Below are 16,249 nucleotides of genomic sequence, written 5' to 3'. Positions count from 1 at the left end.
ACGCTTTACGGTAAAAGAGGAGGAACTGAACTTTCACCAGGAAGTGTATATTAGCGGATTCACCCATGCTTGTGATGAAAGTTATGTTATACATGTAGCTATGGTATTGCAAAATTGAATTAGAGAAATGTCTTCAAAGAAAAACAAAAGCAAAGTTAGGAGAGTCATTGAAGGTGACAACTCAAGCGGACTGAGAGATGGCTCCAGTGACTCAACTGGCTTGGAAAGTTCGGGGCACGAGGGGGGAGGCATCAAGAATCTCAACTCATTCACTGTCATTGAATTCATTGAGAAAGGTAGCTAGCTACTGTATCTTGTTAGCTGGTTTTGCTGCACTTATGATACTATCATGATAACATGTCTGAATACAATGTAAATGTCATTTACCATAAAGATTTCATGAATTATACACACCATTGAACAAGAGCTCTAGCACTGCGTATGCACGTACCTGATGGATGCATGGTGTAGCTCAGGGCTCGCCAACCCTATTCCTGGAGAGCTAACGTCCTGTAGGTTTTCTCTCCAACCCAAATCTAGCGCCCCATATTCTAATAATTAGCTGGTTTATAAACTGAATCAGGTTAGTTACAACTGGGATTTAAACGAAAGCCCACAGGAGGGTAGTGCTCCAGGAACAAGGTTAGAGGGCCCTAGTGTAGCTTGATACACAGACCCATCTTTGTTAAGTTGCATATGGGTACACATAGCCCAATAATGAACTAAAGGAGCCTAACATTACTCCTAATAGTCCAAGGACCATACCTGTTCTGTTTGAAGGCGAATTGGCTCTGAAAGCCAAATACTCAATCTAAACTAGAATCATTTCTTAAGTTTGGTATATTCTAGAAACATAAATCCCTCTACTTTCATATCAGGTCAAAATAATTTAACAAATGGAAAATACACGCTTACTGTAAACCACAGGTGGTTGGTGGCACCTTAATTGGGGAGGATGGGCTTGTGGTAATGGCTGGAACAGAATTAGGGGAATGATATCAAATACATCACACACACAGTTGCCATGTGTTTGATGCCATTCAATTTGCTCCGTTCCGGCCATTATTATGAGCCGTCCTCCCCTCAGCAGACTCCTGTACAGGACACTGTTTTAACCGGTTGAAACACAGTTGTAGCCAACAATATTCTTCAGTGACATCAGGTTTGTGGTGTCCGTTTTCCATTTACACACGTGTTAGGAAACACAGATAGCTATATAATTAGCACAGGTAGTCAACATTGTTTTCTGTAAACACGCGCTGTAACTTGGAGATATGGCCGTGTGGGAACACAAACCGTGTAAAGGTGTGCATCAATTTAATCTTTTGTTTAAAAAAAAAGGATTTCTCGCTCATATGAAAGATAAGGTCCTTGTGTTTCCTAAACCGTACCACAGGTGATGTGCTTTAATGTTCAGACTGAGCGTCGGGGCGCTTAACAAAACTCCCCCGTACAAAAGACGCCTTCGTCCAATGACTTATGTGTAATGTGGTGGAACTAAGAGTCATGATCACACAGCTTTTGCCATGCGTGTTACCCTCTATTGTCTTACATGTCACCCCCATGTCAACATTTGTATACAGCGGATGATAAGCTTTCCAAAAGATGCAGAGCATTCCTTGTCCAGCTGAGCATAAATGCAATGAAGTCTGGTAACATTTGCATTGGAAGACCAGTCCTATTGTCGAGCAATACTGGGCAACAAGAGGTATGTCAACAATGTGTTCATCAACGTAATAGAATATTGTATATGTGCATGTACTTATTGACTATGAATTGAACAATCGGGAGACAATATCAGCAGTTGACCCAGAAACAGTCGATCTTGAATAATATTAGACTAACACAAATGCTGTCGGATAATTTCCAGGCCAAGTTTATATGCTGTTTTTTTCCAGGTGTGTCTGGCCTGGCCGGCAGCGTCTTTCCCTGGCGGTAAAGTTGGCCTACTGAAAAGTACTCAGAACAGCCTGAAAGTGAAGCCTGGGGATGGAGTTACTGTTCATCCCCTGACAGGACCTGTGCTACAGGCAGAAGAGGTGCTTCTCTCCACCAGGTAAAGCAGTAGAGCTAAAGCTACTTGTGAATCCATAAATATGATGAACAATGATGTATTAGTCTGCCATTGCTGTCATATTCCCCTTGGGTTTTTAGAAGTGTTGGTACATTGGGAGGAAGTACAACTTCACGACAGGAAATATTTGTTTTTGATACTCCCATTAAGTCAAAGATGTCTGAATCCTGCTTACAAAAGACACATACACCCATGGCAGCACAAAGTATAACAGTTTCCTTGCTGTCAGGTGATGAAGTTTTATACTATAGGTTAATGTCGCCATCTGCTGTTGAGGCACTTCCAAGAACAGTTTTATAGTCAATTCAGTGATGAGTCAGAAATTCCTTCACAGTAATGTTAATTGCATGATGAATATTACATTTTGTCTTTTGCTTTTCATTTATCAATACAGACTAAAGGATGATGCGCTCAATTCGGAGGAATTCAGTAACTTCTTCCTCCGATCTTTGGGTAAGCCAGTTTATTTTTCATGGGGCTATATAGCAAGGGATATGCAACTTTTCAATGTAAAACTTTACATGGCATTACCTTCATAGTAAGAGTCCAAATGTTTATATTTTAGATGGAAAGATCCCACTCCCTGGAAACTCCCTATCCCTGACGTACTTTGGGCGAGCGTGCAGTCTGCGGGTGGAGCGGGTGACAGGGGTGGACGGCCTCTCCCTGGAGAGACCCCCGCCTTCCCCAGGACTGGAGCCTGACCTGAAGGACACCTCTCTGATGAGCTCTGCACTGCGCTTTACCTCCGCCCTGGGCTCCACCTCCATGGACCTGTCCCTGCAGCTCAGCTTCCTGACCATGGAGGAGCAGGCCGGGGATCCGGGGGAGCCTGGTCCTGCAGCCAGTACCCCCTGCAGGCCCTTTTGTGTGCCATGTGTCCCCCCAACTCCCCCCTGCAACCCCATGACTTCCACTGAGCCCAAGGACGGCAGCCTCAGTCTGGAGATGGAGGATAGGAGTGCCCTCAGCCCAGAGCCGACCAACACAGACAAACAGTTCACTACTCCCCCTGGTGGAGCTCTGAGCACTGACACCTTCTACTGCCTCTCCTTTTCCACTAAGGTGAAGTTCAGAGACAGATACAAAAAGGCTCAAGAGGAGCAGATGGAGGATACAGCGGCCCAGAGGTCAAAGGTCACTTATAGTATGATTGGGGGCCTCAGCAGCCAGTTGAACGTCATCCGAGAGACCATTGAACTGCCTCTCAAACACCCAGAGCTCTTCTCCAACTACGGTACACAGATATGTTATTCCTTTCAAGGTGGCACTCTGTACCGAGTTGAATTGGAAAATTCTTAATTGAAAACAATTTGCTGTAGCTCAAACTCATGAAAACTCAACTCTGATTGTATGCATTTTTGTGCTTTTGATGAAACAGGAATCACACCTCCTAGGGGAGTTCTCCTTTATGGCCCCCCAGGAACAGGAAAGACTATGATTGGACGAGCCATAGCCAATGAGGTCGGGGCACACATGACTGTAATCAACGGTCCAGAAATCATGAGCAAGTATGGTCACATTATTCCTACCTAATGAAATGTGGTTGGGTACCAAGTATAAGTTAAAGATCATATATTGAGGGTTAGTGATGCTCGTACAGCCAAACCAAGTGACCTTTGTTTATTTTGTGTTCAACCTGTCTTTACAGGTTTTATGGCGAAACAGAGGCCAGACTGAGACAGATATTCACAGAAGCCTCTCAAAGGTAAATACTGAAAACAAGTGTCCCGCATTTGTGCCCTTTTTGTATGTGTTTTTCTAAATCCTATCATCAATATACATTTCACTGCACAAAAAGTCGAGTATTCTAAGAAGTGTTCAACAACTAAGGCTTTGCATTGTTTACACAGGCAACCTGCAATCATTTTCATCGATGAGTTGGATGCGCTGTGTCCCAAACGAGACGGGGCTCAGAACGAGGTGGAGAAGCGCGTTGTGGCCTCGCTCCTCACTCTCATGGATGGGATTGGTTCAGTGAGTACAATTACAGGGTATACACACAATCTTTACAGTGCTACTTTTATTTTATAAACACATCAACCTTGAAAGTGCAGACTGACATCCAAAACCTCCCGCTCTCTCCTGGTCATCCTTCAGACATTCTCTCTCTGTCTGTATCTCCTGAGTGTCTGCTGAATCTTGAGTGTTCTGTCAGCGAACCATGCTAATGAGAAAAAGAGAGCTCAGGCCCACGATCAGAGATGGCTCGACAGCCGCCCTCCTCCCCCTTAGAGAACACAGGGAGCCTGGGAAACCCATCACCGCCGCTCTCCATGACGTGCCAAATTAGCAGCACGTTATCGCCAAGTACATATTCATCTCCCCAGCCCAGCTCCTTGGTGCAGATGGTGCACTGAAGCAGCTGCTCTCCCTCCTGCTGTCTGTTTTCCAGACCGATGCTAAGGCTTGTTGTATAATCCAACCACCATGGGCCTGCTGCTGTGGAATGTGGGGAAAGCACTTCCTGCACCCACACGGAATTCCTCTCTCACTGTAATTTATTTGTGTTTTGGCCCCCCTGATAGCCCTGTGGTATTTGGAGGGAGGCGGCGGGGAAGGTGGAAATGGAATCAATTCTCCTCTCTCAGCCGGACCACCCTCAGAAAACACAGCAGCGTGTAAACTAGCTAGGGACGTTCATTTTCGCATATAGCACAAGGAACTCTGTTAAAGTATTAATGTTTCATTGCCAGATAATGCCTGATGGTTTCAGAAGATGTAAACTAGTAAGTTATTAAGCCTTAGACACATTTACAGTCTGAAAATGTTTATGTTTGATGAACTTTTAGTGTCGGTGTCATCGGTTAGGGCTATGATTAATGATTTATTACACCTACTGTTCCAATCCCTCTCTTACATTCAAATGCCTCCTTTATTGATTATCAATCTATATTATTATTTATATTATATCATCTAATGTTATTAGTTATTCCCTGACCTGGTTTGTCTCTTCCTCCAGGAGGGCCACTCAGGCCAACTGCTGGTCCTAGGGGCCACCAACCGGCCCCACGCCCTGGACCCCGCCCTCCGCCGGCCCGGACGCTTCGACAAGGAACTGGAGGTGGGTAATTTAGCTTAGCCAGAGTGAAGGGGTTATGCAGGGGTCAAAGTTCTCAGTCACTGCGACATATTTCTGTCACATGGATTCTGGTGAGGTTGTTTTTGAGATCATTGTAGAATCGCTATGAGAGCGTAATATTCCTCTCGAGGCGCATTCAAGTTGGGAGAGCCATGGGAGGAAACATGTATTCTGACAAGCAGTCAATGCACAACAATTCTTAATGCAATCGCGGGGGGGAAACACTTTTGAAAACAGTTTTGGCAAATGTATTTTGAAAGTAGTTTTGGCCTCTGTTAAAAAAGAGGGGGATCCCAGTTTTCCATTGATACCATGTTTATTTCTCTACTCCTTCAATTGCGCACGTGGCATCGTTTTTACAAATGCAGATTTGTGCAGCCGCACAACAGAGCTCTTAAAGGGGCAATGGCGTCTTAAAAGGGCAACGACTTACTTTGCAAGAGAAACAAAAAAAGTCTATATTATTTTAGTAAATAAGTATTAATAATAACAATCAGGATATTGTGTCCAATGCGGTATTTATATCTACTATTCTCATCAGTTAGGCTACAGGTGATAATGCTTATTGCTAATAGCACATCTGACAATATAGACCATGCATAGGCTAGGCTATATGCATGGTCCAATATGTTATTGTGTCCATTTCTGGAGGTGAAAGTTATATTTTAGATGGTATCAGCATGATTTTATTTTCATACATTTTGGAGTAGAATGTCCTTTTTTAAAAAGTCACCAGAACTGAGCTTCTCCGTCCTTCTACATAAAAATATTCCCAGGGAGGACCCTGCACCCCCTAAGCACGGGGACTGGAATTGGTCAAACTCACAGTTTAATACATGTACAAAATGATCCTCTTTCCATAAAAGCTTGATGGTCATGACTTTCTTGCATGAAATGGGGAGGTTAACTTGGCCTCTGAAAGCAGAATCCGCCTCATCAGTAGTCTGACATCATTGAAGCATCTGTTGACAGAGAAACCCAACCTCCATTTTTGTTACTACGCAAGCTGGCTGTTAGTAGTTGTTCTTTCTTAACAACACTTCCTTGTATTTCAATCAGGATTAGCTAGCTGATGCACTATAAACTCGCTAAACTAGTGTACGGTTACAGGTGGGCGTACCAAGCGCGGCGGAGCGAGCGGACATCCTACTGAAGCTGCTGACCTCTGTGCCCTGTAGGCTGACCCCCGACGAGGTAACCCAGCTAGCGGACGCCGCTCATGGATATGTCGGGGCAGACCTGGCCGCCGTCTGCAATGAGGCAGGCAAGTAACGCTAGGCTAACCGCAAGCAAAGGCTACGTGATCTTTCTGTATGCTTTTCCCAATCCAGGAGCAACTTCTAGCCCACTATAGCCAATGGGAGGCCTAAGAATTGAGGTGAGGGATTGGTATATGATACAGTAGCTTATTCGTTATACTAATGTCCACCAATGTAGCTATCACCATTTAGCTGGTTACGCTATAAAAAAGCCATTTGTCTCACCACCGTATTGTAGCTTCTCATTATCTGAAACTGAGTGGCTCACCACACCAACCCTTTGAGACTCTCCTGACCTAAGGATGTGGGCTTTTACTTTGGCTTGTGGATCCCATTGAGAAAACTCTTTTTATAGTAAAAAACAAACTTGTTGTGAAATTCCTCATGGCCCACATAGCCTTAACCCTGCAACCCAATCCCCCTAGCCAGTAAACAGTGTCAGGATAACAGGATGTTGGGGTGATTCTGTGGCCGTCGGTTAAGAGGCCCTGTTGTGTGTGTGTGTGTGGTGTGTGTGACCCTCAGAGCCTCTTGGGTGGTCTCGGGGACGTGGCGTATTGCATTTCCAGTTGAGGAGGGCTACTACTTCGGCTCACGGAAGCGCTCTGGTGAAGAGAGTGATTTACTGTCCGCAGAGGCCAGACGTGACTGGCAGTGTTTTCAGAGAAAAGCCCTGGAGGGAAGATTCCTCCCCCCTCTCTCTCCGATGCTGAAACCCAAAGCACTAGACAAACACAGAACCTCACATGTGCACCACAGGAAAAACTAACCGTCTCCAGAGAAGATTGGATCTCTCTATCCGACCGTATCAAGGCTATCAATGCTATGGATCCATACATAATGGTAGTTCAGATACAGTATCGGTCACAAAAACCCATTTCAACCCATTCCACATTTTTCTCCACTGTCCACACTGTGTGTGTGTGTGTGTGTGTGTGTGTGTGTGTGTGTGTGTGTGTGTTTCAGTTAAGGGACAGTCAACTCTAATAGACCCTGTCCAACACCGCAATGTTGATGTGTGTTTTTTCCTCTGTTGCTGTCTGCGACAACAACATACGGTCATGAAAACTTCTCAAGGAACCCCAGTTGTTTCCCCCAATTCCCAGTCCTCTTCAGGTAACAATGACCTGCGAGGGGGAACGTGGCTTGCTGCATCGTCTCTTCCTGTAAATAGAAGGGCCTTGAGGGTGTCATGCACGCGACCGGACCGACCTCACGACCAGCTGCTCACCCCCCCCCTCCCCCTGCCTTTCCCTTCTCACACCAGGACAGGGTCAGGGGCTTCTGACATCCTTCCCCCAGTCCCCAGCAGTACAATGGTGCCCTGCTTGCTGTAGGCTAGACCTGACCCGGCTGCAGAAGGCTATTTGTAGCTTCTCCTGGCCTCTCTCTCTCTCTCTCTCTCTCTTTCCTTTTTTAAAATTCTTTCTTTCTTTTTCGCACCTGAGACGGACACTCTGTAGACAAAGGGAGAGATGGCAAGGCCAAGACGGCCGTCTGCACATTTGTGTGCTGTGTGTTAGGTTAGCATGAAAAGCAGATGTGAATAGGGAAGTGAGTTATTTTTGTGTGCATCGAGTTCAATATGTTTTTGTCTAATTTAACGCGGCAATCAGCAGTTGCTACATCAATTTTGATATGTCTCATGACCTTAGGTCAACTGTCGTACCCCATCGGAACCCAAAATATAAGCTTGTTTTACGCCAATGTTTCTAAACAAAGTAAATGTAAACAAACACCATAACACATGGTTAAAATTATACTTTTTTGATATCATGGAAGATCAGTTCTTGCAGTCAAGTGTGATCAAACCCACATCCTTTAAGTGGGGTGGTGAAAAAAAGTCAGTATAAACGAAATAGAGGCCGCACACTCAGAAGCTCTACCACATACTTTCATGAATATACAAACCCCGTTTCCACCCTGCAGGGATCTTCGTCAGGTCATTTCACCGGGAGTGTACGACACCCATATTTATAGACGTAAGACAAACACCAATTAGAGCGGTCTATACATATTCTCTTTGCAATACAAGTCTATCGATGTCCCCCCTTCACCTCAGGACTTTGATATACTCGATACCCATGTACTTTAATGAGGCAGCATTGTGTCTGGCAGTCATAAAGTGCATAGCGACTGGACTTTTGGTGTCTTGGTATCTGATTCTACTCCCATGTTCGGATATGTGTTTCTTGACTGCCCGGTGTGTCTTGCCCACATAGGCCAGACCACAGGTGTATTTCAATAGGTAGACTACATTCTTTGTTGCGCATGCTATGATATCTTTAATTTGAAAAGGTTTTCCTGTCATAGGATGGTTGAATGTGTGGCATTTGCTTGTGAAATTGCACTGTGTGCACCTGTAATTGCCCATTTAGACATGGTTAAGGAAGGTGTCCCAAAGCGATGTGGGACAATTCCCATGCACACTAAATGTTTACCTATATTGCATACTCTATGAATATGACCATAGCGCATGATTTATGACTTTATGGGGGGTGGGGGCAGGATTCTTATGACATTGTCAGCAGTTAGGTTTGAGTTACATTTCCATAACGACAAGGGCTGGAGCTTTCAAATGATATGTCACTTTTTATTTTGTGACCAAATATTTTTCTGGGGGTACCCTTAAAACCTTAGCTCAGAGTTTAACAGGTTTTAAAAACGCGTAAAGGGAGAAATCAATGATGGCGAAGAGTTAATTATGTATAGTCATTTAAAAGGGCAGTGCATTTAAGTGTTTTTTCACACTATAAGGTCAAATTAACACTCAAAATGATGATAATGTCCTTTTTGTGTAAGGGCTGTTTTTTAAAAAAAAAATTAAAAAATTGCTTGGAATTTCAGCCTGTTCAGGTGGGGTGGAACTTTTGGCCCACATCATGACATCACAATATGATCTGATTATAATAGATCAATGACTGTTCATCTAGGTAAGGGGGAAGGTCTAGACCATCCTGTCATCCAATCAAAATGTATTTCCTAACGCCCACTTGATCAGACTGAGCATGTCAAGGGCCAAAGGAAGTGTGATTACAAATATATTTTGGAGTTATTTTTGTATTAATGAAATAACCACAGTGATTTATTAGATGTTTTAAGAATTCAATTACAAAGGTGGCCTATTGTAGACGTTTTAATGTAAGTTTCTATATATATTACTCTATTGTCTCCATCTGTGATCAACCCTAGGTGTTTTTCACTGTTTTCAATGGAGACCTGTCGGCCTGTCCCGGCATGCTGTCTCTCCCAGGGTTTTTAGGCGTCTTTATGTTGTCGTTATGATGGTGAACTGATCCTAGTGGTGGCAGATGAGTCATTTCCTCAGTCTAAACAGTGTAAATTGCTGTGTGCCACATCCGGACCAACTATTTACAAAGCCTTCTAAACAGGGGAAGCCCTTTGGAAAATGCAGGAGAATAGGAAGCCTGTACTGTTCTTAAAATGTTGGTTTTTAAGATATATATTTTTATTGCCATGTATGCATTTTTTTTCTCTCCAAAAAGTAGTTACATTTTGTATTAAGCTTCATGTATGACTAGCTAGCTTGGTTGATGCCTCAATGTAATCCATTTTAGAATAAGGCTGTAACATAACAAAATGTGGAAAAGGGGAAGGGGTCTGAATACTTTCCGAATCCACTGTAGATTTGATGTGCTATGAGTATTATTTTTGTAACTCTAGACCTTTTAGTTCTAAAATTTGGAATTCATTCTTTGAAGATAGTTCATTTGAAACTTGCTGACCAAAGAGAGATGGCGCCAACAGACAAGGACGCCCTGGTTTTAGCTCCTAGCCAGCTTTGTAGTATTTTGTTTTTTTTCCAGTGTTATTTCTTACATTATTTGCTCAGAACGTTTCTTGTATTATTATCTACAGACGTAAATAACTTTTGGATATTAGATTGGCGGTCACTCACCAGAAATTCAAGCAGAAATTAGACTTCCCTGACCTGGATCCTTTGTTTGAACTTCCGAGGCAGCTCTATTCATCCCCGTGGCTGCACCGAAACGCAAATGCTGGATAACAGGTAGGAAGGAGTAGGGCCCTAGTTAAACTTGGGCAGTGTGCATACCATCCATCGCTTCAGAGTATAGTATTCGCTAACGCTCAGTCCCTGGACAATAAAGTAGACGAGCTCAGAGCGAGGATCTCCTTCCAGAGAGACATCGGGGACTGTAACATAGTTTTACAGAATCTTAGCTTTCTCTGGATATATTGTCCCTGTCCATTCAGCCAGCGGGGCTCTCCATCCATCGCACGAACAAGAAGAAAGAACTCTATGGAAATAAGAAAGGCGGAGGGGTTTGTTTCATGGTTAACAACTCATGGTGTGATTGTGGTTACATTTAGGAACTCAAGTCCTTTTGTTCTCCCGATCTGGAATACCTCACCATCAAATGCCGACGGTATTACCTCCCGGAAATCTGGGGGAAAAGCTACCGAAATTCTAGGAACACATCTGCTGTGCTACACGCGCAACACAGACCCTGGTTCATTGCTACTCTCCTTTCCGGGATGGCTACAAAGCCCTTCCCTGCCTCCATTCTGCTCCTCCCCACCTATAGGCAAAATCTTAAACAGGACGCTCTCGTGGTAAGGACTGTTCAATGTTGGTCTGACCAATCGGAATCTATGCTTCAAGATTGTTTTGATTAAGCGGACAGGGAAATGTTCCGGGTCGCCTCTCAGAATAGTATCGATGTATACACTGACTCGTTGACTGGGTTCATCAGGAAGTGCATAGAGGATGTTGTTCCCATTGTGACGATTAGAATTTATCCAAACCAGAAGACGTGGATAGATGGCGTCATTCGCGCTAAACAGAAAGCGCGAACCACCACATTTAACCATGGCAAGGTGACTGGGAACATGGAGGTTTACAAACAGACCAGCTAGGACCTCCATAAGGCAATCAAAGAGGTAAAACGACAATACAGGAACAAAGTGGAGTAGTAATTCAACGGCTCAGACACAAGATGTATGTGGCAGAGACTCCAGATAATCACAGATTACAAAGGGAAAGCCAGCCACGTCGCAGTCACCGACGCCTCACTCCTGGATGATCTAAACACCTTCACCCTCTTCGAGTAAAACAACATCGTGCCGCCGACTGTCATGAGGACTGTGGGCTCTCGTTCTCCATGGCTGACATGAGTAAGTAATTTAAGTGCGTTAACCCTTGCAAGGCTGCCGGCCCAGATGGCATCCCAAGCCGCATCATCAGAGCAAATGCAGACCAGCTGGCTGGAGTGTTTACTGACATAATCAATCTCTGGATATCCCAGTCTGTCCCCACTTGCTTCAAGATGTCCGCCATTGTTCCTTTACCCAGGAAAGTAAAGTTAACTAACGAAATGACTAGCGCCCCGTAGCACTCACTTTTGTCATCATAAAGTGCTTTGAGAGGCTAGTTATTGATCATATCACCTCCATCTTGCTCGACACCTTAGACTCATTACAATTCACATATCACCCCAACAGATCCACGGATGACGCAATCGCCATTATACTGCACACTGCCTTATCCCACCTGGACAAAAGAAATACCTATGTAAGAATGTTGTTCATCGACTACAGCTCAGTTTTCAACACAGAAGTGCCCTCCAAGCTCATCACTAAGCTCATGGGCCCTGGGTCTGAACACCTTCATGTGCAACTGGGTACTGGACTTGCTGAGGAGTCGACATCAAGTGGTGACGGTAGGCAACAACACCTCCGCCCCTATGATCCTCAACACAGGGGCACCTAGTGGTTAGAGCGTTGGGCCACTAACCGAAACGTTGCTGGATCAAATCCCCGAGCTGACAAGGTAACAATCTGTCATTCTTAACCCACTGTTCCCCGGGCGCCAAAGACGTGGATGTTGATTAAGGCAGCTCCCCGCACCTCTCCGATTCAGAGGGGTTGGGTTAAATGTGGAAGACACATTTCAGTTCAAGGAATTCAGTTGTACAACTGACTAGGTATTCCCCTTTCCCTTTCCCACAGGGGTGTGGGCTCAATCCCATCCTGTACTCCCTGTTCACCAATGACTGCATGTCCATGCATATCTCCAACTCAATCATCAAGTTTGCTGGTGACACAATAGGGGTAGGCCAACTGCCTACAGGGAGGAGGTGAGAGCCCTAGCGGAGTGAAAATAACCTCTCCCTCAACGTCAACAAAACAGCAAAGCTGATTGTGGATTACAAGAGAGCAGAGAGAGCACGCCCCCCCAAAAGTTTAAAGTTCCCCAAGGACCTTGTGAAGATGCTGGAGGAAGCAGGTACAAAAGTATCTATATCCACAGTAAAACGAGTCCTATATCGACATAACCTGAAAGGCCGCTCAGCAAGGAAGAAGACACTGCTCCAAAACCAGCATAAAAAAGCCAGACTACGGTTTGCAACTGCACATGGGTACAAAGATTGTACTTTTTGGAGAAATGTCCTCTGGTCTGATGAAACCAAAATAGAACTTTTTGGACATAATGACCATCGTTATGTTTGGAGGAAAAAGGGGGAGGCTTGCAAGCCGAAGAACACCATCCCAACCATGAAGCACGGGGGTGGCAGCATCATGTTGTGGTGCTTTACTGCCTGGAGGGACTGATGCACTTCACAAAATAGATGGCATCATGAGGAAGACAATTATGTGGATATATTGATGCAACATCTCAAGACATCAGTCAGGAAGATAATACTTGGTCGCAAATGGGTCTTCCAAATGGACAATGACCCAGAGCACACTTCCAAAGTTGTGGCAAAATGGACAACAAAGTCAAGGTATTGGAGTGTGCTTCACGAAGCCCTGACCTCAAACCTATAGAACATGTGTGGGCAGAACTGAAAGAGTGTGTGCGAGCAAGGAGGCCTACAAACCTGACTCAGTTACACCAGATTTGTCAGGAGGAATGGGCCAACTTATTGTGGGAAGCTTGTGGAGGTCTACCCAAAACGTTTGACCCAAGTTAAACAATTTAAAGGCAATGCTACCAAATACTAATTGAGTGTATGTAAACTTCTGACCCACTGGGAATGTGATGAAAGAAATAAAAGCTGAAATAAATAATTCCCTCTACTATTATTCTGACATTTCACATTCTTAAAATAAAGTAATGATCCCGACTGACCTAAAACTGAATTTTTACTACGATTCAATGTCAGGAATTGTGAAAAAACTGAGTTCAAATGTATTTGGCTGAGGTGTATGTAAACTTCCAACTTCAACTGTTCATACATACTTGCTTGGGCCAAGAAACGCGAGCAATGAACATTAGACTGGTGGAAATCTGTCCTTTGGTATGATGAGTCCAAATTTGAGATGTTTGGTTCCACCGTGTCTTTGTGAGACACAGAGTGGGTGAACGGATGATCTCCACATGTGTGGTTCCCATCGTGAAGCATGGAAGAAGAGGTGTGATGGTGCTTTGCTGGTGACACTGTCTGTGAGTACCAGTCAAAAGTCATACAGTACCAGTCAAAAGTTTGGACACACCTACTCATTCAAGTATTTTTCTTTTCTTTTTACAATTTTCTACATTGTAGACTATTAGTGAAGACATCAAAACAATGATATAACAAATATAGAATCATGTAGTAACCAAAAATGTGTTAAACAAATCGAAATATATTTTATTTTAGATTCCTCCTAGTAGCCTCCCTTGCCTTGATGACAGCTTTGCACACTCTTGGCATTCTCTCAACCAGCTTCATGAGGAATACTTTTCCAACAGTCTTGAAGGAGTTCCCACATGCTCAGCACTTGTTGGCTCCTTTTCCTTCATTCTGCGGTCCAACTCATCCCAAACCATCTCAATTGGGGTGAGGTCGGGTGATTGTGGAGGCCAGGTCATCTGATGCAGCACTCCATCACTCTCCTTCTTGTTCAAATGCTCTTACACAGCCTGGAGGTGTGTTTAGGGTCATTGTCCTGTTGAAAAACAAATGATAATCCCACTAAGCGCAAACCAGATGGGATTGCGTATTGCTGCAGAATGCTGTGGTAGCCATGCTGGTTAAGTGTGCCTTGAATTCTAACTAAATCACAGACAGTGTCACCAGCAAAGCACCATCACACCTCCTCTTCCATGCTTCACGATGGGAACCACACATGTGGAGATCATCCGTTCACCCACTCTGTGTCTCACAAAGACACGGTGGAACCAAACATCTCAAATTTGGACTCATCATACCAAAGGACAGATTTCCACCAGTCTAATGTTCATTGCTCGCGTTTCTTGGCCCAAGCAAGTATCTTATTCTTATGGGTGTCCTTTAGTAGTGGTTTCTTTGCAGCAATTTGACCATGGAAGGCCTGATTCACGCAGTCTCCTCTGAACAGTTGATGTTGAGATATGTCTGTTACTTGTTCTGTGAAGCATTTATTTGGGCTGCATTCGGAGGTGCAGTTAACTCTAATGAACTTATCCTCTGCAGCAGAGGTAACTCTGGGGCTTCCTTTCCTGTGTCGGTCCTCATGAGAGCCAGTTTCGTCATAGAGCTTGATCAGGTTTGCGACTGCACTTGAAGAAACCTTCAAAGTTCTTGAAATGTTCTGGATTCACTGACCTTCATGTCTTTAATGTAGTGATGGACTGTTGTTTCTCTTTGCTTTTTTGAGCTGTTCTTGCCATAATAGGGTATTTTACCAAATAGGGCTGGAAACCTGGCACCATCCCTACCGTGAAGCATGGTTGTGGCAGCATCATGCTGTGCGGATGTTTTTCAGTGGCAGGGACTGGGAGACTAGTCAGGATCGAGGCAAAGATGAACGGAGCAAAGTACAGAGAGATCCTTGATTAAAACCTGCTCCAGAGTGCTCAGGACCTCGGACTGGGGCGAAGGTTCACTTTCCAACAGGACAATGACCCTAAGCACACTGACAGGGCAGGAGTGGCTTCGGACAAGTCTCTGAATGTCCTTGAGTGGCCCAGCCGGAGCCTGGACTCTGATCGAACATCTCTGGAGAGACCTGAAGAGCTGTGCAGCAACTCTGGAGAGCTGTGCAGCAACTCTCCCCATCCAACCTGACAGAGCTTGAGAGGATCTGCAGAGAAGATTGGGAGAAACTCCCTATATACAGGTTTGCCAAGCTTATAGTGTCATACCTAAGAAGACTCGATGCTGTTATCGCTGCCAAAGGTGCTTCAACAAGTACTGAGTAAAGGGTCTGAATACTTATGTAAATGTGATATTTCAGCTAAAAAAATATCTAAATCAGCAAAACAGTTCTAAAACCTGTTTTTGCTTTGTCATTGTGTGGGAATTTGTGTCGATTGATGAGGAGACAACATTTTAATCAATTTTAGAATAAAGCTGTAACATAACAAAATATGGAAAAAGTCAAAGAGTCTGAATACTTTCCCGAAGGCACTGTATGTGTATGTATGTATTTATTTATATACTCTGGTTTCTGACTTTGCTCATTGTGATATTTCTTAATTTCTTTATTTTGTAAATTAGTGTATTTTATTTGTATTGCTTGGTATTACTGCACTGTTGGAGATAGAAACACAAGTATAACACAAGTAGTACCTGACCATTTTATTTATTTTAACTTTTTTTATTTAACCTTTATATTATTAGGCAAGTCAGTTAAGAACAAATTCTTATTTACAGTGACGGCCTACACTGGCCAAACCCAGACGACGCTGGGCAAATTTTGCGTCACCCTATGGGACTCCCAATCACAGACGGTTGTGATACAGCCTGGAATCGAACCAGGGTGTCTGTAGTGACGTCTCTAGCACTGAGATGCAGTGCCTTAGACCACTACACCACTCGGGAACCCAAACCTTAAAGTTTGATTTGATTTAGTTTTTGGAATGCCGATTTATTTTATTGCGTAAGT

At 44.0% G+C, this 16,249-nt stretch overlaps 1 protein-coding gene across 1 annotated transcript in view; it reads left to right on the top strand.

Moving 5' to 3' along the window:
* Window positions 1-32: 32 nt before the first annotated feature.
* Window positions 33-16,249, top strand: part of LOC129827927 (ribosome biogenesis protein SPATA5-like) — a 120,291-nt gene continuing 104,074 nt past the window's right edge. Inside the window, exons 1-10 of the mRNA XM_055889219.1 lie at window positions 33-296; window positions 1,584-1,708; window positions 1,899-2,056; window positions 2,469-2,527; window positions 2,640-3,311; window positions 3,456-3,585; window positions 3,726-3,782; window positions 3,928-4,051; window positions 5,037-5,138; window positions 6,267-6,420. Coding sequence (XP_055745194.1) covers window positions 128-296; window positions 1,584-1,708; window positions 1,899-2,056; window positions 2,469-2,527; window positions 2,640-3,311; window positions 3,456-3,585; window positions 3,726-3,782; window positions 3,928-4,051; window positions 5,037-5,138; window positions 6,267-6,420 — 1,750 coding nt within the window. The 5' untranslated portion in view covers window positions 33-127. The remainder of the gene's footprint in view (window positions 297-1,583; window positions 1,709-1,898; window positions 2,057-2,468; window positions 2,528-2,639; window positions 3,312-3,455; window positions 3,586-3,725; window positions 3,783-3,927; window positions 4,052-5,036; window positions 5,139-6,266; window positions 6,421-16,249) is intronic.

This window comes from Salvelinus fontinalis, chromosome 29 (assembly GCF_029448725.1).
Source record: "Salvelinus fontinalis isolate EN_2023a chromosome 29, ASM2944872v1, whole genome shotgun sequence".
NCBI classification, from domain to species: Eukaryota; Metazoa; Chordata; class Actinopteri; order Salmoniformes; family Salmonidae; genus Salvelinus; species Salvelinus fontinalis.
This window is presented reverse-complemented; position numbering and strand designations above follow the sequence as displayed.